At 53.1% G+C, this 22,940-nt stretch overlaps 7 protein-coding genes across 7 annotated transcripts; 4 read left to right on the top strand and 3 right to left on the bottom strand.

Moving 5' to 3' along the window:
• Positions 1-3,374: 3,374 nt before the first annotated feature.
• CCM_02398 (von Willebrand factor, type A) lies at positions 3,375-7,085 on the top strand (the record flags this gene model as incomplete). Its single annotated transcript, XM_006667550.1, has 2 exons — positions 3,375-3,549; positions 3,709-7,085. The coding sequence occupies 2 exons, from the start codon at positions 3,375-3,377 to the stop codon at positions 7,083-7,085; spliced, it is 3,552 nt and encodes a 1,183-aa protein (XP_006667613.1).
• Positions 7,086-8,164: 1,079 nt separating this feature from the next.
• CCM_02399 (T-complex protein 1, theta subunit) lies at positions 8,165-10,179 on the bottom strand (the record flags this gene model as incomplete). Its single annotated transcript, XM_006667551.1, has 2 exons — positions 8,165-8,182; positions 8,242-10,179. The coding sequence occupies 2 exons, from the start codon at positions 10,177-10,179 to the stop codon at positions 8,165-8,167; spliced, it is 1,956 nt and encodes a 651-aa protein (XP_006667614.1).
• Positions 10,180-11,742: 1,563 nt separating this feature from the next.
• Positions 11,743-14,313, top strand: CCM_02400 (argininosuccinate synthase; the record flags this gene model as incomplete). The annotated part of the gene is made up of 10 exons (XM_006667552.1): positions 11,743-11,768; positions 11,832-11,845; positions 11,974-12,014; positions 12,147-12,431; positions 13,034-13,215; positions 13,400-13,476; positions 13,544-13,721; positions 13,784-13,845; positions 13,893-13,985; positions 14,036-14,313. The coding sequence occupies 10 exons, from the start codon at positions 11,743-11,745 to the stop codon at positions 14,311-14,313; spliced, it is 1,236 nt and encodes a 411-aa protein (XP_006667615.1).
• A 746-nt stretch (positions 14,314-15,059) lies between these two features.
• Positions 15,060-16,168, top strand: CCM_02401 (uncharacterized protein; the record flags this gene model as incomplete). Its single annotated transcript, XM_006667553.1, has 3 exons — positions 15,060-15,075; positions 15,328-15,566; positions 15,638-16,168. 3 exons carry the CDS (start codon positions 15,060-15,062, stop codon positions 16,166-16,168), a joined length of 786 nt encoding a protein of 261 aa, XP_006667616.1.
• A 447-nt stretch (positions 16,169-16,615) lies between these two features.
• On the bottom strand, positions 16,616-18,343 carry CCM_02402 (sporulation protein RMD1; the record flags this gene model as incomplete). The annotated part of the gene is made up of 3 exons (XM_006667554.1): positions 16,616-16,689; positions 16,767-17,118; positions 17,183-18,343. 3 exons carry the CDS (start codon positions 18,341-18,343, stop codon positions 16,616-16,618), a joined length of 1,587 nt encoding a protein of 528 aa, XP_006667617.1.
• Positions 18,344-18,832: 489 nt separating this feature from the next.
• CCM_02403 (NAD(P)-binding domain) lies at positions 18,833-20,348 on the bottom strand (the record flags this gene model as incomplete). Its single annotated transcript, XM_006667555.1, has 4 exons — positions 18,833-18,990; positions 19,045-20,019; positions 20,097-20,240; positions 20,294-20,348. The coding sequence occupies 4 exons, from the start codon at positions 20,346-20,348 to the stop codon at positions 18,833-18,835; spliced, it is 1,332 nt and encodes a 443-aa protein (XP_006667618.1).
• A 635-nt stretch (positions 20,349-20,983) lies between these two features.
• CCM_02404 (60S ribosomal protein L43) lies at positions 20,984-21,783 on the top strand (the record flags this gene model as incomplete). The annotated part of the gene is made up of 3 exons (XM_006667556.1): positions 20,984-21,015; positions 21,071-21,088; positions 21,450-21,783. 3 exons carry the CDS (start codon positions 20,984-20,986, stop codon positions 21,781-21,783), a joined length of 384 nt encoding a protein of 127 aa, XP_006667619.1.
• Between the last annotated feature and the right edge of the window lie 1,157 nt (positions 21,784-22,940).

The raw sequence follows: 22,940 nt of genomic DNA on the forward strand, positions 1-22,940 counted from the left end.
TCATTGAGCACAGACAGCCACAGTCGGTGGGAGTTGTCAAGTCGGCAGATCATCTTGGTCAATACGGCGGTGTTGGCCAGAAGCAGGATCCGTTCCCGAGTAGACTGGGAAAAGAAATAGTAGCCGAGAAGACTATTTTGTTTCTATTTCGTCTATTTCGTCTATTTCGTCTATTTCGTCTATTTCGAGGAAGAATTGGTTGGCTGTAGGCACAAGGCGTTAGGGCGAGCCTGACCGTTCGATGGCGTCGAGTGTCGTCTGGTGTTTTTGCGGCTCGATGCATAATGTGCGGCAATGGCTGTCAAGAAGTAAAACGATGGATGAATGGCCAACCGATCGGGACTCGTCTTTGTGGTTGTCGTGGCTTGGCTTAGCTAGTATTACCAGACGGTGGATGTGATGGAGACGCTTGCGCACAGTTTCAACGTTAAACAGTGGAATGGGGTTGGAGGCAGACGTAGAAGCGAGGCGGAGAGGTACTTTGGTACCTGCCTTACATCAGCCGTCGTGGCACAACCAACGTCCACCAGAACCGATTGAGGTGAAGAAAAGTATACAGTGTTTATTGTATGAAATTTTTTCATTGAATGCAATTTTAATACTGGCAACAATATAATTCATACAAGATGCTAGGTACTGCACGAGTAAATGGAGATGCGCAGAGGTGCAGCTGCATTGCATTGCCGGAAGCCTACCTACCTACCTAGGTACCTAGGTGAGCGGAGGCAAGAACCACGCGACGGGTACCTGGTAGTGCTGATCGTGCTGATGATATCATAACTGCCCTGATTGCCTGAATAGCAAAATTGACTTGGGGGTGGTACTTTCGAATTGCGTTGTAATGTCGACATTAATTTGTTTGTTTCATGGGAAAAGAGATTGACTTGTGAATACATAGTACATTTGTCAGAGATGGTTTTAAGGCTAACAAGAGACTTTCATTATGCCCAATAAATACCTCTGTTACGGCGCCTAGTTCACCTGTAAGCGCATTTAGCATGTTGTGCGTTGTGCATGCACTGTGTACCTATGCTGTGCATACCAAGAATGCATGCATTTACCTACCAACATAGCCGCATGACTTGCAGCGTTTTCCCCAATTTTGCCGAGTACTCTGTAGCCGAAGCGAGTTGCGGCTGCAAGGCAGACAGGTGAATACTGGTAACTACCAGTAACTATCCGTATTAGGCAAGATACCTAGGAATTTGTAGAATAGCTACTAATAAGTCGAACTGAGCAGGTTGGCAAGCCGAGCTCGCCAGTCCGGGCCCTGGTCCGCGGCATCCCCACCAACTCCACTGCACTCGTGGTGGGTGGAAGACGCAAGAGGGCCAGGGGCCAAGGGGCTTCGAGGCGTCAGGTTGCTCGTCAGCTGCAGCCAAGTCGGCAAGACAGATTTCCATCTTTCTGTTTTCCGTGATGCTAATAACGACAGCCTTGAAGGATTCTGTCCGACACAAATTGTCACACAACCACAGCCTGGTAACCGTTGGTAATACGGTGGCTCTGCTTACCAAGGAAGAGGTAACGTTAGGTCAGGTAATATGTGCAATTTGTAACTACCTACCTACCTACCTGTAGGGACGGACAGCCAGCCATTCGGCCCCCTCCATGAAGCCCCTCCAGTCCAGTGGCCACCAAAACAGTGGCTCCCAGCCTCAAAGGCGAACAGGCTCGGCAGGAGACAGGCTGTTCATGGGCAGCCACTGGCCCTTGCAGCAAACTCGGCGGTACTTGGTGGCTGGCTGTGGCTGCATGGAGACTGCATGTACTCCGTAGTAATAATACACCAGAAGCTCTTGCTTCTTCTTTATCTTCTTTTGTTTTGCTATTTTGCGATTTTGCTATTTTGGTATCCATACTCCCCAGTCTGTATTACAGAGAGTACGGAGTACTTCTTTGTGTAATGTCTACTTTCTTCATCAGCACACATCAACACGCCACAGTCGCACAGGCATGAATGCAGATGCGCTGCAATGCATGTCATCTGCTCTCCATGACTCTACCGGTATGTATGTACTATTTCTCTCAACCACTCTCGCTACCACCCACCCTTGCCAGTCCAGTGACTACTAGGTAGTTGACTATCAGTATCAGGAAATACCGATAGCTACCGATTCCAGAAGGGATCCATCCTTTGATCAAGGCCGACCTTGTTCTCACTAGCGCAAAGGGTCGCCAGGGGTGGCTTGTCGATTGTCCCATCCCGACACGCCCGTCCATGATCCCCCATCAACCCACTCACCATGGATTCGTTTTCGACTTTGGCAACTGGCCATGATCCTTGCCCCAGCTGCCCCTGTTCGCTTTATTAGCCTATTGGGAACTAAACCGCCTCGCAGCAAGCCATCCCAAGCATCTACCTGCCGCAAGCCGCGGCGGACGAAACAACAGCCTGCCTACGAATTACATAGCAGCTCCGTAGTAGGCTGCAGGTACCTGTATTGTAGGTACCTACCTGGCAGGCCACTTGGCCCATGGACCGGGCCTCCGCCACCATCATCCACCATCCACCCACCATCCACCCATCATCCATCACTGACCAGGGAACAACAAGACTCAACCAGGGCCACCACCATCCACATCCCGTCCATGCGCCGCTGAACCCCTTTTGCCTCTTTTCTCTTGGCCTTTTTGGCCCTGCAGATTCCCCGTCCCGCCATCCATCCAAACTAACTACCTTTCGTACACACGGCTTGTTCCTTTTTTGTTCTTCTCTTGTTCTCCTTGTCCTTTCTCGTCACTACTTTTCCCTGGCCGTCGCTCTTCTCTCCTCCAATTCGCCCGGCAAACGAACGACATACTTTCAAACGAGACAAAAGGCAGAGGAAAACCAAACGAAGAACAATCCCGTCTTGTTCAGTTCCGCAATCTCTCTGGTCCAGCCCAGAAATCTCTTCGTTTCCTGCTTTGTCGGCAAATTCCTCTCTGCCGACGTTGTGTACAAAGCGCCGCTCACACCACGAATCGCCTCACCTCCCTACCCGTCCATCCACCAATTGCTTCTTCTTCTTCTTCCACCACCACCACCACCACACCTTTTTTCTCTTCTTACGCTTCCGCTCGACTCCTCCGTCAGCCAAGCCAACCCTCTTTTCCCATTCGGCCTGACACTGTAATCATCATGCGCAACACATCCCCGCCTGCTCCCAACTAGCATTGTTCACCAGCCCCAACGTGAAACGCCGTCCAGACGTCCAGACACCGGCCACCCCCACAATTCTCTCGACCACTATTCCTTCGCCCGCCCAAATTCGTCCGTCTTGCTATCCCGACTCCCATTGCTTCGGCTTTTCCTGCCGTTTTGCTCACCTGCCCAATCTACTTCTTTTCTCCCTTGGCTTACTTGTGCCGCACTTGCGCCTCTTTTCTCCATGTTCAATCGACTCCTCTCCAGGGCCTCGCACCATACTGCCAGCGCTCAATACACCCCTGATAGTTTCAAAGGCAACAAACACGCTCCTGGCCGTGCCGCTCCCATCGATCCCTGGGCTGCTGGTCCCGCTCAACAGCAGTCAGACTATACCAGCTCTTCTTTGGCTGCCGATGGTGAGTTTTCCCTCAACTACTTGCCTCTTCTCTTCCTTCCTACTTGGATCCTCATATGTCCTCTCCTTCTCCGGCTTCCCGACTCCTTGCCTTCTTCTCTACTCAGCCCTGTCGCATCTGTCGCGCTGCCCAATTCGCTAACTGCTTTCTCCTTCCCAGCTGGGCCACTGCAATCACATCCTACCGGCACCTATTCGCGTGGGAGAGGCACTTCTGTCGGCTCCAATACTTCGGCTCGCAGAGTCGGAGCCCTCGAGAACAACGTCATGGCTAGCACCACCGAGCGAAGCCGCCTGCGTCGAGAACGAACATTTGTCGGCAGCGAATGCGCCGTCTGCGAAGAGCCTCTCGAACACACCTTGCAAGGCGAGCGCATCCTCCAGTTCTCGTGCTCCCACGTCTCCCACGAGGCCTGCTTCTACGAATTCATTCGTGAGATTGAGTCGCAATACTGCCCAACATGCGATGCTCCCTTGCATCTCGATACTAGCCGTGGCGGCAATGTCATTGACATCAGTTCGTCTTCCACGCGCGCAACCGAGTTGGTGCAAGTCGCTAACTCAACTCCAGACAAAATTAGCAACATGGTTCGCTCGGCAGGAAGCGACAGTCGCTCTACAAACACGCCCACTCCCACCTGGGATAGCCAGACCATGAGACCGCCAAGTGTTGACAGCTCGCAGCGCCGTCTGCCTCAGCAACAGCAGCAACCACTCCCGCAACAACCTCAGCTGCAGCCCCAGTCTCAGCTGCAGCCGCCCCTACAGCAGCCCCCCGCCCCGAACGGTGCCAGAGAGAGCGGTACCCGTGGTAGCCTGCGCGACAGTCGTGAGAATCTCTCAGATCGCTATGGTCCCTCTAGACACACTCGCAGCGACAGCGATGTTACTGGCATTACGGGCGTCACTTCATCTGCTGGCTACCCGGAAACCACCCAAAGCGGCCCTCAATGGCGCCACGACTACGATGTCCAGGCTATGGAAACCTCACCCGGAAGTCCTCAGCGTGCCATCACCCGCAACCCCATCCCTGCTCCTCTGGTCACCGTTCGCTCCGAGTTCCCAACAATCAGCAGGTCGCGCCAGCAGCAAACTCTTACCTGTCTCATCACCATTGAAGTCCCAGACAACAAATGGAAACCGGACCCAGAAGATCTCAGCTCAAACAGCGTCGCTCGCCAGCCTTCTCTTGGTCGCATCGACGATATTGCAGCGTTCGCTGCCTCGCCTCCTCAACCCGCACCTTCACCCGCACCCAAATTCTACCCATATGAGTCACCAGTGGCGCTCGAGGAGGCTAGACAGAGCCTCAATCGTCGAGTAGAGAGTTGGCACGGTTTGGACTTCGAGAGATTTGGTCAGCTTCGACTTTACGGGACACTTCATGTCGGCAAAGACAAAAAGTCGTGGCAAGAGCTTGAGTGCTTCCTTTTTGGCGAGATGCTCATCTGTGTCAAGGAAAAGAAGATTACTGGGGGCCCTCCCCAGCCTCAGTGGGATGAGAATGGTAATCCCCGCAAGACGAGTCGCGTTGCGCTCAAGGGCTCCATCTTAATCAAGAAGCACCTCCAGGAAGTTTCCGAGACTGGCAATATTGACGAAAACATCCTCACCCTCAGTTTGTCGGTCAACGAGTTGCCGCAGTTCCATCTTCGCTTCTCAAACCGCAATCAACTCAAGCTGTGGAACCAGGCTTTACTAGATCTCAACGCCGTTGAGCCCTCCTCTATCCGAAGCCCGGAGTTTGAGCGCGCCGACATGTCAGAGACGGACGAGGAGACGGAATGGCAGCGCTCTAGACCCCAGCGAGTCTCGTCTACAACCTCATCTTGGGGCCCCAAGTCTGTTACCACCGCACCTACCGAGTACACCAACAACTTCACGTCCAAAGTCAGCCGCATGTCAGCATCCATTCACGTTCCCGTTGATATCGTTGTGGTTGTTCCCATTTCCTCCTCCATGCAGGGCGTCAAGATCAACTTGGTCCGCGACGCTCTCAAATTCATGGTTAATACTCTGGGCGAGCGTGACCGCATGGGTCTCGTCACTTTTGGCTCCGGCGGCGGCGGTGTACCCATTGTAGGCATGACGACAAAAGCTTGGCCAGGTTGGGGCAGTATTTTAGGATCCATCAAACCTGTTGGACAGAAGAGCCATCGCGCCGATGTGGTCGAGGGTGCCAACGTCGCTATGGACCTGCTGATGCAGCGCAAGCACAGCAACCCTCTCGCCACCATTATGCTCATCAGTGATGCTTCGACCTCGGACGCCGACTCGGTCGACTTTGTCATCTCGAGAGCCGAGGCTGCCAAGATAACCATTCACACTTTCGGTCTCGGCATGACTCACAAACCCGATACCATGATCGAGCTCTCCACCAGAACAAAGGCCTCCTACACCTACGTCAAGGACTGGATGATGCTCCGTGAATGTCTGGCTGGTTGCCTGGGCTCTATGCAGGCCTTATCGCACCAGAATGTCAAGCTCAAGCTTAAGCTGCCCGAAGGCTCACCAGCCAAGTTCCACAAGATCAATGGCGCGCTGCAAACTACCAAGCGCGCCACTGGCCGCGATGCGGAGGCCGCTCTTGGTGATCTGCGGTTCGGTGATAAGCGGGATATTCTTGTCCAGCTCGTCATTGTTTCCGACAGCTCATCACAGGAGCAGCTACCTCAGGATGCCTGGGACAATATTGTCTCTGGACTGGAGGCGCTGGGCGGCTCTATGGACAATGACGGTGAACGTACATTGTCTGTGGAAGAAGTGCCTCTAATCCAGGCCGACCTGAGTTGGGGTGACATTCTTCGTGACGGCAGCGTCACTCAGATGCCACGCCCATCGCTCCTCGCCATTACAATGCTGCCCTCCTCGGGCCAGAAGAAAGCGTGGGGCAATACACCGCCCATTCCACCTCATCCAAGCATCGTCCAACGCCGGATGGAGCTCCTTACTTCCGACATGCTCTCTCGCGCGTTGACGCTTGTCAGCCGCGGACAGCACGACAGGGCCTTTACACTGCTCAACGAGACGCGATCTATCCTCAAGGGTCTCGGCAAAGGCGGACTTCCACCTGTTCCGGTCCCCAAGTCGACACCTTCAACGCCTCACCCCGGCACTGAAGCTTCTGTCATCCCTTCTGCATCTCCCGACCGCAAGCGCAGTCCATCGCCGCCAACCTCCGCGACCTCATCGACAGGGAACAGCAACGGACCTGCATCCGCACAGATTCTCCGCTCGCGATCTGGAGAGGGTCTCGCTCTGGGCACCGGCATTGATGTCAACACAGTTTCAGCGCTCGATGCTGAGCTGGAGAGCAGTCTAGAGTGGATCAACCACCCAGCCGTCTTTGGTCGCGACAGTCGCAAGGCTGTGCTGCAGGCCATTGGTGTCATTTCCTCGCAACGCGCTTTCACCTTCCGCAGTCCCATTGAGAGTCTCTGGGCCAACCGCGTCACTGGTATCAAGCGACTGGCTGACAAGAGCCGCGAGTGGCGCGAAGAAGGCGGTGGTGAGGGTGGCATCATGGAAGAGGCCTAAGTCACATGTTCTCAAATCGCATTATCTTCGCATAGAGCGCTGATATATCTTGCTTCGCATTCATTACGCCCACTCAACAAAACCCACCAACCCCATTACGACACAGTCATGACTACCCAAGACATTTGTTCGTTCTAGCCCAAAGATGTGGCACCCAAGAATCCCTATTGTATCCCAGCTGGATGGATTTTACCAGCTCAGTCACTAGACTATGTTTTTTCCTCCTTTTTTTCTTTTTGAATTCGCTTGTCTATGCGCCCTTATACCCGCCTGGGCTGTATCATGCGATATGTTGGCCTTGTTACTGTCCATTGTTGCGGTTTTCTCCTGTTCATTTTGGAATTTTGTTTTTGGATCTTGATTCTGTCAATGACTTGACCAGTTGTTTATATTATTTGTTTCTTATTTACCTGGGTTTCTTGGAGGATTCTTAACTGTTGGTTCTTTCCCACTCCCATTTTCTTTCCTGTTTTTCCTGTTTTTCTGTCCTTCTTGTTCCGTTCTCGGATGTGGAGGAGGGCGAATAAATGAATCAGCAGGTTACAGCACGCCCTTTACCTTATTGTATGATTACAAGACTCTGCGTCTGATGCGTTTCTCATAATGCCACGTGCGTTTTTGCCTGCTTCTCTGCTCGTTTTGCAAGTTCCTCCAGTGATCTCGCGTAGCGGGGCTAACCAATCGCCAGCCTTTCTTCTTTCTCTCGTGTTTCCTTTTTGTTGATAGAACAAGAAATCGTTACAGAACCGTTCAGGTGCACAACGTGTCGTAATTTCAATCTAAAGCAAGGGCACAATTCACATGATAGAACGATAGATCAGAATAAATAGTCGGACTTCTTTGGTCCCTTTCTATTTTCAGTACGCCGCTCTCCAGACCCGAGCCTTTTCTAGGGGCTTTTCTTTTCTTCCTCGACAGCCCTCCCAGCCAGCCTGTTTCTTTGCCCGCGCCAGGTTGTTTATAGGTATCGCCTTCTCACGTCTGTGTACATGTTGTGAAATTATACTCGTCTCCTTGTCCACCAAGTTTTAGACATCCGCCACCTTTCAATCTTTACTTTCATCGCGGGTGCGTTACACTTAGTCATCGTCCCAGTTCTGACATGGCGGTTAGCGAATGTGATTGCAACGACAGGAGCTTACAGAGGGCAACTCACAGGGTTGGGGCCCGGGGGCTTAGGGCCACCTGCTTGGCGAGCGACGATGATCTGGTCAACAGAGAGAACTGTGCGGGCCGCCTCGGTGGCAAGCTTGATGGCCCAGTACTTGGAGGCCAGCAGGTCGAGGATGCCTTCTTCTTGCGAGTCGAGAAGGCCGGTTCCGTCAGAGTTCTCTATATCCACGCCAGTATCACCATCCTCTTCCTTGTGGTGGGCGGCGTATAGTCTGGATAGCACCTCGGTGGCGTCGAGGCCGCAGCTCTCGGCGAGTGTGCGGGGGATGACCTCGAAAGCCTCGCCATACTTCTTGATGGCGTACTGACTGAGTCCGGAGGTCTTGTCACCGTGCGCCTGAATCTTGGTGCTTAGCTGAATCTCGGTGGCACCCGCGCCAGGGACCAGGCGGGGGTCCTTGGTGATAGCCTTGACCACGTTGACGCCATCATCGACGGCGCGCTCAAGGTCGTCGAGGTGGTTCTGCGTGGCACCGCGGAGGACCAGCGTCGCTGTTCGGGTAACCTCGTCCTCCTGGCGGAAGACGGTAACACGGTCACCACCAATCTCCATGGTCTCGACAACATCAATGTTGCCCATTTCGTCGGGCATGGGGGCGCCGAGGCGAGCCAGGGGTGTGGCGCCGACGACGCGGCATATTCTACGGAGATCAAACTTGGAAAGAATCTTGATGGCGAGAAGGCCGAATCTGTTCAGGTAGTGGAGAGCAAGATCTCCAATGCTGTCGCCGCAGACGACGACACGGACACCGGCATCGTAGAGCTCCTTGATGGCAGTCTCAAGCTGGTTCTCCTCGCCTTTGGTGAAGTCCATCATCTCCTTGGCGTTATGCAGTAGCACTGTGCCCTTGGTCTCCGTCTTGCTGGTATCAATGGGGCAAGTGAAGACGGCGACCTTGGAGCGCCGGGCCTTCTTCACGGACCCGTGAGGCTCCTTGGGGAAGACCATGCCGCGCACCACACGGCTCTGCTCCAGATTGCCGCCCATGATCTTGACGACGCGAATGTTGTCGACATTGAAGTTGGCGGGGTTCTTTGGGAGGACAGCGAGGACAGCCTCGGCGACCAGGTCAGCTAGGGTATCCTCATTGCCGTTTTGCTTGCTGGCAATGACGGTGCGCAGAGCCTTGGTGAGCTCCTCCTGGTCGCGGATGTTCTCGACCTTGTCGACGGCCAGCTTCTCAAGGGTATCGAGGGCAAACTTTTGGGCCCTCTCGTAGCCCAGAACAATGTCGGCGGTCTTGAGGCCCATGCGTAGCAGATCCTCTGCCTTGCGGAGCAGCTCACCCGCGAGGATGATGACAAAATTTGTGGCGTCGCCCATCTCAGCCTCCTGCTGCTGGGAAGCCATGACGAGGAGCTTGGCGGCGGGGTGGACAACGTCGAGCTCGCGGAGGATCGTGGCAGCATCGGAGGTGAGGATCATCTTTTGCAGATGGTTAATGACGACCTTGTTGCGGCCATACGGACCCAGCGAGGTCTGGACGGTCTGGGCGATGGCACGGCACGCGTCGATGTTGCGTAGAACAGCGCCATCTTCCGAGTCGTAGCTAAAGCAGAGGGGCGGTAGAGTTAGCAGTTGTGCGCGCTGGAGGAGACTTGTTGTGTCTAGATGGCGGGGCATAGGGGTCGCGGGGAGAAGAGCTGGGAGAGGCGGTGCGCGTACTTGTTGTAGCCCTGCTTGAAAAGACCCGAGTTTGGGGCCTGGGGAATATTTAGGGACATGGTGATGGGATCGACCGGCGTCGAGGGGTGAAGCAGTGACGGGGTGCTGTCGTTGCTTCGGTGGTGGTGATGCCGCTTCCAAGAGCTTCCACCCAGAGGCTCTGTCGAAAATATTGGGAGTGGGTTCAGTTTGGAGGGGAGGAGGCGCGCCGTTGGTGGGCGGATTGCCCGGTGGTACTGATACATGGTGGCACATATTATTTTAGCTGTCGGATGAGGTATGACTACTTGGGGAGCTCGCCGCCTTTTCCAGAGCTCGCTCTCTTGGTAAGGCTCAAGGACCAGATGCAATTGAAGACTGAAAGTGTTCAATTTCTACGTGTACGTGTTTCCCTAAAGTACGGCTGTCTCTGGTAGCGCTAATTGCTACTTTTTTCCAGCATTTACTAAGCTCTGTGTGAGTTGGTCTACACGTGAACACTGAGTTGCTGCCTACAAGTGGATGTCATGCCCTTAGTACCTAGGGTAGGTAGGCGAAGTTACCCTGTACGTATTCGAAGGGGCGTTTAACGGTGTAATATCTCGAGGGGGCACGTAAACAAGAAGATGTCGCGTTCTCGTGGGGGGAACTGCTCTTGGGGGTGATGCTTTTTCCGCATCCTCTTGTTACATGAGGTTCTAAGCCTAACTATGTTGAGATCCAAGGATATACCAGGCATGTAAGTGCGGCTGCGTACCTACCTAAATAGTCACACCCGACAGTTCTTGCAGTCTCAATCCGTTTTTGGCGCTGGGCCTGAGCTGTCGCCGCTTTAACCTGAGCAGAGTTGGCTCTCTACACGAATTCTCACCTGCATCCTTCTCCTCCAACACTCGATGTCTCCACGACGCGCTCTGCGTGTTAGTACGCGACAACCCAGACGCGGCCTAAGAATATCTACCGGTACGAAACTAATAAAGTCACGTCAGTGCCCTATATCTTCCTTGCCTGCTGAGATTATTACGATTTTGGTGTCGCTTCCGGATCTGCACAGCCTTGAATCGGCCCTGCAGATGCCCTCAGACAAAGCCGTAGTAGCATGTCTCCATCGCGAACCCTTGTGAGGACAGTCTCGGCATCCGCACCACTCTGTATATGGCGCAATATCTCCTCGCCTTCCATGGGAGGTTTCATTTGGAGGATATCGAAGAGCTGTTGACAAACTGATGCGGAAGATTGTGGCTCCGGGTATTTACGCTTGATAGCTTGGCTGTGCGACTCAGACGGCGCACCAGCCTGGTACATTACAGGCCAGTACAGACAAAATAGGCTAATAGTACAATACTATGAGCCAGCACACTGGACAGGCTAGAACATCATGGACCAGCACATAGATTGGGCTAGTAACCGAATGAGCCAGCACATACTGCGATTGCCTACGCTCGATTCCACAATACAAAGTTTCAGGAGGTGACGATGGCAACCGCCGGACCTGAAACTGGCCTTCCCCATGGTAGTAAGGGCGCAATGTATTCAACGACAGAGGGATCGCTCTCATCATTATATCAAAAAAGCTGTGTGATAGCCCAAATTTGAGGCGGTGGGAACCTGATAAGAGATCCGATGTCGGGTGCTTCAGCTACCATTTAGCGTGCATTGGGTGCACTCGACCACCCACCAGGTACTAAGGCGGGGTAGAGGGGGGAATTGAGTCACTCTACTGGCAAGAAAAGCAAGAAAATTTGAAGCTCTTATCTTCCAACTCTTCCTACTGCCACTGCCACATTCTCCTGCTGCCATTGTCTCTCTAACGTTACGCTTCGAATCACGCCGCACAAGATGTCTGACGACAAACGAGTCTGCCTGTAAGAGATACAATGTTTGATTTTATGATGCAACTTGAGCTGACCTGAGCTGACCTGTTCCAGTGCCTACTCTGGAGGTGCGTGCTACCCTCGCTGCTGACCTCCACCCACCACACTCTCCGACCTCTTCTCTTCTCTCCTACCTCTTCGCTCCGACCTCTGCTCCCCGACCTCGACTCTTTTGACGAATTCTAATACAGCACAGGCCTGGACACATCCGTCATACTCCGGTATCTTATCAATGAGGTCGGTCTCTCTGTTTTATCACCCTGTACTGCGCCATTCTTGCCATTATCACAACTCGACCAGAGCGATGGTGCCAGACGAAGGATACAGGAAAACTCTGGAAATCATGTCGCTAATGTATTCTGTTTATAGGGCTACACCGTGGTTGCTTATCTCGGCAACGTCGGCCAGGACGAGGACTGGGCCGCCGTCGAGAAGAAGGCTCTGGCTCTCGGTGCCGAGCGCATGGTGATCGATGACCTTCAGAAGGAGTTCCTTGAGGAACTTGTTTTCCGTGGCATCCAATGCAATGCCATTTACGAGGACAGATATCTTCTCGGAACCAGTCTTGCCCGGCCAGTATTGGCACGCGCCCTCGTCCGCACCGCCCAGAAGTACAACTGCAAGATTCTCAGCCACGGATGCACTGGCAAGGGGGTGAGTCGAATCTACCTCCCAAATCTTTATTGGATCTCTACTAACTGCGAGTAGAATGAGTATGTTCTTGTTAAAACCATGGCCCTAAGTAGATGGCCACCCCATTTATATATTTGGTCCCTTGATGGTATGGCTATGCTAGGCCAGGAGCAGAGCTGCTGGTCGGGAGCAGTACTGGCAAAGGCAGCATTTGGTCAAGGTCATCACAGCTAGCCGCGAGGACCGCAGTCACAAAGGCCAGAGCTGCTGGTCAAGGTCATCATAGCTAGCTGTGAAGACCAGGACTGTAGCTGGCAAAGGTCAGCCTGACCTCTACCAGCAGCCTTGGCAACCTTTCATCGGCAGCTGCGATCCCGACCTTCGCAGCCAGCAATGGTAATGAGTTTCAACCTTTACCATTGCTGCGGTCGGCCCTGACCTCCGCTGCTAACAATGATGACCTTCCGGGATCGGCTTCACTCCCGTCTCTGAAGGCTTCCGGGACCCACACGGCGCCCGGAAGGTTCTCAACACCATCAAATGGTCAAATACACAAATGGGATGACCATTTACTTCAGGTCGAACATCACTATTGTTACGGAAGCTAATATTCATCAAGCCAGGTTAGATTTGAATTAGCTTGGCGAGCACTCGATCCTACTGTGTCTGTCATCGCCCCGTGGCGCATGCCGAAGTTCTTCAACCGCTTCCAGGGCCGACAAGACCTCCTCAAGTTTGCTGCCGAGAACAACATCCCAGTTTCGTCCTCTCCCAAGTCTCCCTGGAGTCTCGATGCCAACCTGGCGTAAGTAGTCTTTCCAACTGGAAAGGGAGGTCTGGAGGCTTGGTAACTTGACGATGGCCTCCCTTTTTGTCTTCCTCAACTATACTGCTTTTACCGGCTATTTCTTCTCTCCTTCATCACCCTCTGCTTTACCTTTCTTCCCATTACCATGAGGGAGTTCAAGTAAAACTAACAAGTATACAAGACATACCTCAGCCGAATCGGGCATCCTCGAAAAGCCCGAGGTGGTTGCGCCCAAGGATGTCTGGACCAAATCTGTTGGTATGTTATACTACACTGGCCCCGGTTCACCGCGGTAGACTCCCGAGCTAATCCTTGCGCTACCCAGATCCGCTCGATGCGCCCGATGTCCCGACCAAGTTCTCTGTTACCTTCAAGGCCGGCATCCCCGTCAAGCTTGATGTGGAAGGCGGTGAAACCTACACCGACTCAGTCGAGCTCTTCAAGAAGCTCAATGAGATTGCAGGCGCCAACGGCGTTGGTCGAGTGGATATCGTCGAATCTCGGTATTTTACCATCCCCGACCAGCACCCCTCAAGACTCGATCTTGTACTGACAATATCACAAGCTTTATCGGACTGAAGAGCCGAGGCTGCTACGATGCCCCTGCCCATACGGTGCTGCGTCTAGGTAAGTGAGAATTCTACCCCTCAATCGATGATGCTAACAACCCAAAGCCCACGTTGATCTCGAAGGCATGACCGTGGACTCCAAGGTTCGCGGAATTATGTCCTGGATCGGAAACGAGTGGTCCCAGTGCCTCTACAATGGTATATCTTCTTTGGATAATCTTGACGGTCCTGTCTAACAAATGTCTTAGGCATGTACTTCTCCCCCGAGCGTGAGCTCCTCGAGAATTCCATCATCTACAGCCAGAAGCATGTGAATGGCACAGTCAACATGATGGTCTACAAGGGAGCAGCTCATGTCCTTTCCCGCTCTGCGCCGGACAGCAACCTGTACAGTGAGGAACAGGCTAGTATGGATACTCTCGAGGGATTTAGCCCAGAGGATACCAGTGGTTTCATTGCCATCCAGGCGATTCGCCTGGAGAAGTATGGCGCGGCCAAGATCCAACATGGCGAACCCCTGGTTTAGGGCGCATAGAGGAGCCGCTGCCTTGGCCTCTCTCTACCTTGATGAACGGGGAGGAGGTTTATAGAGGTGCAATAAGGAGTGCTATGACTTGGGTGCAATTATCCCAACTCAGAGATAAAGATGCAGTCAGAAATTATATAGCGGGAATTCCAAATTGGTCTATGCAGTCATGAATTACTGAATACATGCACGCACGCACTCGCTACATTGTAGTCGGGGGATCATATACTGCATGCGTAGGTAAGGATCCTCATACTGGGCATAAACAAGTGAATTAAATACTCTTTCAAGACGACCGTCTATCGCGGTGGGAATAAAATAGCTACCTTATAATGTACCTTGTTACTACGGATAGGTGTTAATCACTTGCTGCTCCTACAGCTACGGAATTGGCCCAGCCTGTCATATGGCGCGTGGAGTGGCGCATCAGGCATCAGCCACAACTCCAAAGACCCGTAAACCACCAACTTGCCCAGGGACGGGCGCTGGGACTAGTTACAGCGAGCGACTCTGAAAGGGCGACACACCTTATTCACCCGGCTTCACCCCGAAACCAACCAATTTTTCGTCCCTCCTCGCCCACGCATCCCCATCGCGCCATTGCACGGTCGACCCATCGCTGAGCGCATCCTTTGGAATCGCGATTTCGCTTTCAAAGCCGGGCATTCAGCTCCAATCGCACCAGAAGCGCCAAGCGCGCTCCCTCTGCATACTCCAAATTCGCAGCTGCCGTCAGAGACAACAGAATGGCACCACAGACTGGTGAGTACCTACCTACCTATCTCGCCGCCTCCAAACCCCTTGCCAGTTCGCCATCAGTTGTAACATTGCCTGCATGGCGGCTATTCCAAGCAACCCTTTGCACCTTCTCTGCCGCCTTCGGTCCCCCAACATCATGCCATCGCGAAATACCTCCCCCATCCAATGCTTGAAAGCATCACCCTTCGCACGTTGCGGCTGCCACCATGAAGCAGACGGAAGAAATTCTAGGCGCTGACGTTGAATCGTAAACAGCCATTCCCGCATCACTTCCGCCCTCGGTCGAGGAAGCATACCGACGAAAATGCGTCCAGCTCAAGAACCGCACAAACGAAGTTGAGGAGGCTAACGACGCCGCCCGGCTCCGCCTGACGCGCATCAAGCGCCAAGTAGAAAAGCTGCGAATCGAGCGCGCGTTTCTGCTCGAGCAGCTTTCGAAGCGCACGAGTGCCAATGTCGAGGACTCAGAAGGCAGCCCTAGCCCGCCACCAACAGTACGTGTCACCACAGGCGCTGTTTCCATCCGAATCTGTAGGGCTATCCACCCCGCTAACACGAGAAACAGCCCAAGGAAAAGCCTCTGCGCATAAAGCGCGGTCACCGAAAGGTGTCCACCATTGCCGAGGATGGCAAGGAGGATGGCGGCCCCGAGTCGCCGACCCAGGAAACCAGCGCGCGCGGGAGCAAGCGAAAGTCCGCTAATGGCGTACGTAAGACGAAAAATATCGCCATTGTCAGGTCGGCATTTGATCTCTTTTGCGACGAGACGCGACCCATCCTAGAAGCCAAGGATGCCGACAGCAATATTGTGGAGGAGCTTGTCAAAGGCTGGGAAGAGCTCCCTGAGGTGGACAAGGAGGTCTACCAGAAGCGGGTGGAAAAGGCCGTGGAAAAGGACACCGAAGAGAAGGAGGGATCTCCCGAGGCCGACGTGGCACCCGGAAAAGAGGCCAATGATGACAAGGAGGATGACAAGGGAGACGACAAGGAAGATGACAAGGGCGAAGACGGTGACGATAACAAGGGCGATGGCGAGGATGAGGATGTCGAAATGGCCAACTACGATACCGACGACCAGGAAACACAGATGGACTAAAGACGGATCACAAATACCAACACCCTAGGGATGACAGGGGCATATGTACTTTCTGGCGTTTGATGCTGCTATTCGTGTATTTTGACGCTCACAAGGAATGTGATTGATTGTTCCTTATTTTCTTCATCTCAGAAAGGTGGCACACTCGAAATGGGGCAACGAAAAGAATAACATACAATTTTTTTTACATATTGACACATCTTGCGTAGTTTATAGGCCTTCATCATGCCATTCTACAGCACCGCGGACTCTGTTGAAAAAGATTTCCTCCAACCCCCCTCCCCTGAGCACATGGCAATATCATAACGAGCAGCTATAGTGAAGAGAAATATGCCAAAGTAAAATGAAGAATGACGTGCATAATGAGTCAGTGATATAGTCGCTATCCAGGAAATGAAAACTATGCTGTTCCATAAAGTAAGCCGCGAGGCGGCGCCACGCAGTGGCCTACTCGCCAGCGTACAAGTCGACAATAATGTTGATACCAGCAACGACGATTTCCATCGCGATGAGGACAATAACTGAAAAGAAAAGCCAACCTCGTTAGCTATTGTGTTTTTCGAGCACTGGGGCAGAACAGGGATTTGTTGGCACTCACCAATCCATTCCAGCTTTTCGCCGTGGCCATGACTGAGCTGGTCCTTGAGCACCGCGAGGAGATCGGCAATGACGTCGAGGCGCTCCGTCAAGAGGCCGACGCGCTGGTCCATCTCGAGGTAGCTGCGGACAGCCTGGTAGACGGGTTCGAGCTGGGGCTCGACCCAGAACAGTTCGGGTGTGTCGAGTACAGAGCCGTTGAGATGGATGTTGATGCGCAGGATGAAGAGCTCGCCAATCTGCATATTGATCTGCGACCTGCTCAGCGCAATCTTGCCGGTGAGGGCAATCTGGGTGGGAATATCCTTGCACGTCTCGACTGTCGATGAGATGAGCTCTTCGAACAAGGATGTCTGTCGGCTGTTAGCTTCTGCGTCAACGAGAGCAAGGAAGCGAAAAGTCACGCGGAAAACTCACTTTGACACTCTGAGCCAAGGCATGTGAAATGGCTAGCTTGGTCATGTAGTTGTTCTTGTCACGTAACGTGATGAAGTCGTTGTAGATGCGAGCTTGGTACTCTTTCGTGTAGTAAAAGTTGAACTGCTCCGTTTCGACATCATCTGGCGCCAGCTTCTCGAGCTCGAATTTTGAAATGTACTTGAGAAATCTCGCTTCTTCGCTCTCCGACATGCCCCATATTACCACGACACCATAATCAAAGAGAAACACTTCAGGCGTGTGGATCTGTGTATCAAAGTCGGGCACCACGTCTCTATCGCTGACATTGTTCATGTTGGCGCCGAGCAGGTCCTCCTCTACGATATGGTCTGTGGCGATATCGTGCTCTACTGTCGCAAAATCGTCGTCGGCGTAGCCCGAGTCGTGGCGATCCGAGGACAGGGCGGCTAAGGCGTCGTCGGCGCCACCGGTCGAGTGTCGGCGCTGATATGACATGACGGGGTCGCGCCGGGTCTTCGGCGGCGTCTGCTCCTTGGCGTATGCGTAGGGTGTGTATATGCACTCGTCGATGAGCTTGGGGTGGGCGCCGCGGGACTTGCCGCGACCCTTGAGGAAGCGCATGAGGCCGTCCATGTCGTAACGGTTGGCGGTGCAGTAGGCCGTAACGCGGGGCAGCTTGCTCCGATCCGACTTGCCGAGGCGGGCCGCATCACGTCGCGCGGTGGGGTCCTTGATTCGAGTGTACTGCGAGTAGACCTCGCGGCCGCTCTCCTCGTCGGCGCCGTCCTCGTCGAGCTCCGGGTTCGGAAGCAGCTTCAACTTCTCCGTCTTCTTGGTACTCCGCTGGGGACCGAGCTTGGCCCCCTGCGGCACCGAGCTCAGCATCGGCACAGCCGTGTGACTGTTGCGTCGTCGAAGCTTGTTATTCAGGGCCGCGAGCACCGGCGGAGCGCCCGCGGTGCCAGGCACCCCCCCTGCCGCCCCCGAGCTGGCTGCGCCGCTCGGCACACCAATGGCGATGCTGCTCGGTTTCGTGGGCGCGACCCGCGTCTCGGGCTCAATGGTGCGTGTGACGGGGTTGGCGCTAAACTTGACGTTGCGCGGCGCTTTGGAGCGAGATTCGACGGCTGGCAGCAGCGGTTCTCGCTCGCCGCCGGATGATATTGTCGATGAGTCCATGACGTCCCAGGAGCGCTGGGAGAGACGGATGAGTGGCGTTGATTGGTGCTAGCCCTTCCTCTCGATGAACCAACCTGTATCCCTCAATTAATCGTACACATAGCTAAAAATGAAAGAGAAATGCGTCGCGCGATTGTGGAAGCACGGCGAAAAGAAGGCGAAGAAGCAGTAATGTTGATGGGTCGTCAGACTCGTCACTGCTGGCGAGACTTTTTAATTATTAAAGTGGCAATGATGCGCTGCTTGAGTACTAACGAAAAGAGCACTGACACTTGTCCACATTCGGCGGCGCCACAGCTCCACCAGCCTCAGTGCAAGCCTGTAACTTTGGCACGCCATGGCGCTACTAAGGCATGAACCACTCAATATATTACTTCCACGTTACATGATCCAATTATCAACTTCCATCACAATGTTGACATGGTACATATTGTACACTACTGACACGCTGAATGGATCTCGTGAATCCCTCGAACAGTTTCACGCCATTTATTTTGCCACTGTCTCGACCTCGAAATGGAATCCAGCACTGTCCAGTCGGTCAATGAAGGACTGTCCAAGACAGGCAGGGGTGTAGATGCCGCCATCAAGCTTAACATCATCTTGGAGTACGGTAGCAGCAGCTTCTGCAAGCAGAATAGCCGTCACTTTATGGTGTTAGCATCAAGTATCAGGTGCAGTCCAACACTGGAGAGACTCACAAACGTAGGGGCTGCCATCGTATCGAGCCGTGGCAAACGCTTTCTGCGTCGTCTCCTCATCGTCGGGCACAGCGATGCCTCGGTATTCCAGAAGCTCCTTTGATCTAGCCTGGCGATCGGGGCCACCTCCTGGCTGAGTGACGAGGCTCTTCAGCAGGCTCCGGACCGGTGGCAGCAACGCGAGGATCACAGAGCCCCATACCAAGCCCCAGTGGACGAACAATCCTTGGAACCAACTATCTACTTTCATGTACTGCTTCCACACAAATTTGTCTCCGTAGAATTCTCCCTTGCGAGATGGAATCTCGGGGAGAAGGCCCCAGGTGCGTTCCACAATAGCAGCGTCGGTCGAATCCGCCAGGGAGGTCGTGAGGCGGCCGAGGTGCGGATCATAGTGAGAGCCAAACAGCGCATGCGCCAGAGGCAAGCTCTGTCTTTCCGGCTTTTCAGTGTGAGGCGTCGGCGAAAGTGCATATGGTGAGAACGCGGCACGAATTTCGGAGAGAGAAAAGACATCAAAGAGGCCGAGGACGGTGGCGAGAGTGCCACCCGAGGGTGCTCCCCTAAAACTGTTAGGTTTACACGCCGAATTCACCAAAAATACCAGTAATACGTGAATAACATACTTGAGCTTGTGAATAGAAATGGTGACCTCCTTTGTATCGGCATCCAGCTCCTCGCGAACATGCTCAGCCAGCAGCCAAGTGGTGAGGTCAGAAGGAGCAGACTCGACACCAATTTGAGGGACCATGATGGCACCAGAGTTTTTTGCCACGCTGTCGTACTTCTTGATCATGCTGCCCACCCACACAGACTCGCCGGTCACGTCAAAGTAGTGAGTGCCCGACTCAGCGCATACTTTGAAGACCTTCTCGCCATACTTGCAGTAAGGACCGACAGTGGATAACAGGACCTTGGTCTTGACAGCAAGAGCCTTGAGGCCCTCTTCGTCGCCAATATCGGCAATTTCAATGCCTGTCAGAAACATTCTTGTCAGTGGCCGTTCACCAGCGCATAGTCATAACAAGTATTTGAGCAAGCCAGGTGCTAACCAGGTGGTGCGCGGTCCGCGTTGTATTGCTTGCAATCTTCAACGACAGCCTGCAGCTTAGCTTCGGATCGGCCTGCGACAGCCCATTTGATGTTGATTGGGAGGTTTGAAGCAATGTGCTCAGCCGTCAATTGGCCCGTGTAGCCTGTTGCGACATTAGTGGTGCTCGGGCAGCTGCGGCGACATGGGTGAAGGTACCCGTGGCGCCCAAGACGACAATGTCGTATTTCCGATTTTGCCTGCGAGGTGCCATTCTATCGAGGGTACACAGATGGCGGGGAATCTATTATGCTGTGTGATGGCACGCGATCAGAGAATGGTGTTGATGAGGCGTGGCCCTTGAGCTGGAAGCTTAGGGACAGGCACCTAGTAAGTATGTGTAGGTACGTCGGTCGGTACCTACCTGTAGCTGTGTATCAGGAATCCTCAATGATGCGCCCGGACAAGACAGGCGGGGTAGAGGTGAACTTATTGTAGAAGGGATGTTTAGACTAAGAAATAACTCGACTGTTCGTACACCACTAACTAACTACATTCTACGATGTCATGATTGAATCACGGAGCTATTTACGCAATAGGCCACATTGGAAAACGTGGTGGTGGCGGGTAAACATCATGCTACCTCGGTAGCTTCATCGCGTTGCAGCTCCGAACACGGCTAGCCGCATTCGTGTCTCAAAAGCACGTGATCTGTCCCGTGACCCAGAGGCGGATCTTTTGACCACAAGTACCACCACACAAAAAAATCGCTTGGCCACCCACAACGACTCACGTGCTTGCCCTAAGGAAAATCACAACTCGCAACTTTGCAAGCCATCTTGGTGGAAACGGTTCCGATAGCCATTTGCACTCACACCTCAACAACCCAAATCACATACCACCGCCAAAATGACCAAGCGCACGAAGAAGGTCGGAGTTACGTATGTATACCATTTAAAAGAACCAATTGAACTATTTGCTAATTACTCTCTGTAGCGGCAAGTACGGTGTTCGGTAAGTCGATACAAAAATTATACCTCGTGTCTTCGATGCTCGATTCGATCCGGCAACCTCTCGGCGTCTACCCCTACTGCGATAATCCAGTAACTTGGTGTACCTCGAAATTTCTATTCGTTATCCGACCGCGACAATTGCCACCTGCTGTCTGTTAGTTGCTACGGCGTTCGCCGCGTTTGGAAACAAGTACACACCGACGAACTTTTAACATGAACCGGAAATCGGACCGCACACGCACCGTGGCGTCGCTAGAACTCGGATAGCTTACGCATGGATGACACACGAATGATTGCCCGGAACGAATCGAACATGGGAGACAGTCTTTGCAGACAATTAAAAGCTAACTCTTTGCCTACAGTTATGGTGCTTCCCTGCGTAAGCAGGTCAAGAAGATGGAAATCAGCCAGCACGCCAAGTACACCTGCACTTTCTGCGGCAAGGTCACCGTCCGCCGCCAGTCTACCGGCATCTGGAACTGCCGCTCTTGCAAGCGCACCATGGCCGGTGGTGCTTACACCGTTGCGTACGTCTTTACTCTACCACGAACCCACGACGACAAAATCACCCGAATACAATTGAAGATGGAGGAACCGAATGAAGAAATAAAAACTAACATTTTCTGCCACAGCACCCCTGCCGCGGCCGCTATGCGCTCGACTCTTCGTCGTCTGAGAGAGATTGCTGAGGTTTAAAGGGGATGAGGAGTTTTGGGTTGATGGAAAAAAAACTGGTGGACATATATGGCATTTGCTTTTCGGTCTGGTGTATGGGGAACATGGCTTTGCGTGCCTGCACTACGAGTCGACGAATTTTTGTATGTTCGACACATCGGCTTCGACCATGGAGGTCAAGTCGGTAAAGCAATGAAAAAAACAACAAACTTCTTAATGACCAGTTTCGGATCGGATCGGATCCTGCGTACGCGGCGCGCTCTGGGTCTCGACGTGACTTGCTAACGACAGTGGATTTTGGGTTTCGATATTCGCTAGCCATCTGATTTGGAGTATGAGTCGTCGCAGTCACCACAAGGTGAATGAATCCACTGTCTCAGGCTGCGACACTATCGAGCGTATATCCGATTCGATAACGGTACTGGATTATTCACGACGCGCTCAACCGAAAGTGACGCATATTCGGGCTGGAAATAGCTGCGCAAATCAAGTATCACAACAATTACCCAGAGGTAGACTGATGGGCTCTGCCTTTTGCACTGTTACGCCTGGTCGTTTCTGCTAGCCGGATGGTCCACGTGACTGAGTCTAATTCGGTACGTGTTAATGAGCGCTAACACGCACCAAGCACCAAGTGCCACGCTAGTGCCGCTCTTCTCTAGTCAACATCCTCTCGTGACCGTTGAATGCCTTTATTATAAAAGAGGGGGAGAGTTGTGATGCAATAACAAGAATAACAAACGAAGATTCATCACTTGATTCAATAAAATAAACAACCTACCCACGATGCCCACCTCTGCCGTTGCCAAAGCCAAGTACGAAGCCATGCTTGAGCAAGCCAAGATCAATAACGCGCATCGTAACTAAAAATCAGGGTGAAGCATCACTGCGGGGGGCAAAGCAGCTGACTGGAACCCCAGATCGGACCAACCGCGTCATGACCACTCGTCACCCGTCGACGGGCGGGTGCGAGGTGACCAACTCGATTGCTCGTCGCACCAGTCACAGCAGTGTCGATGCGTCGCATGGTCGTTTCCGTACTTTTGTCAAGAATTTGATTTCTCCGCCGGCGTACTGACGAGTGGGATGGCTGCCTGAGAGCAGGTGCCTGAGCACACAAGTGGTTATTGTTGACTGCGCTAAACGCGCCAAATTGCAAGAGAAAGTTCGTGTCGTGA

The sequence above is a fragment of the Cordyceps militaris genome (assembly GCF_000225605.1).
Source record: "Cordyceps militaris CM01 unplaced genomic scaffold CCM_S00002, whole genome shotgun sequence".
Taxonomy (NCBI): domain Eukaryota; kingdom Fungi; phylum Ascomycota; class Sordariomycetes; order Hypocreales; family Cordycipitaceae; genus Cordyceps; species Cordyceps militaris.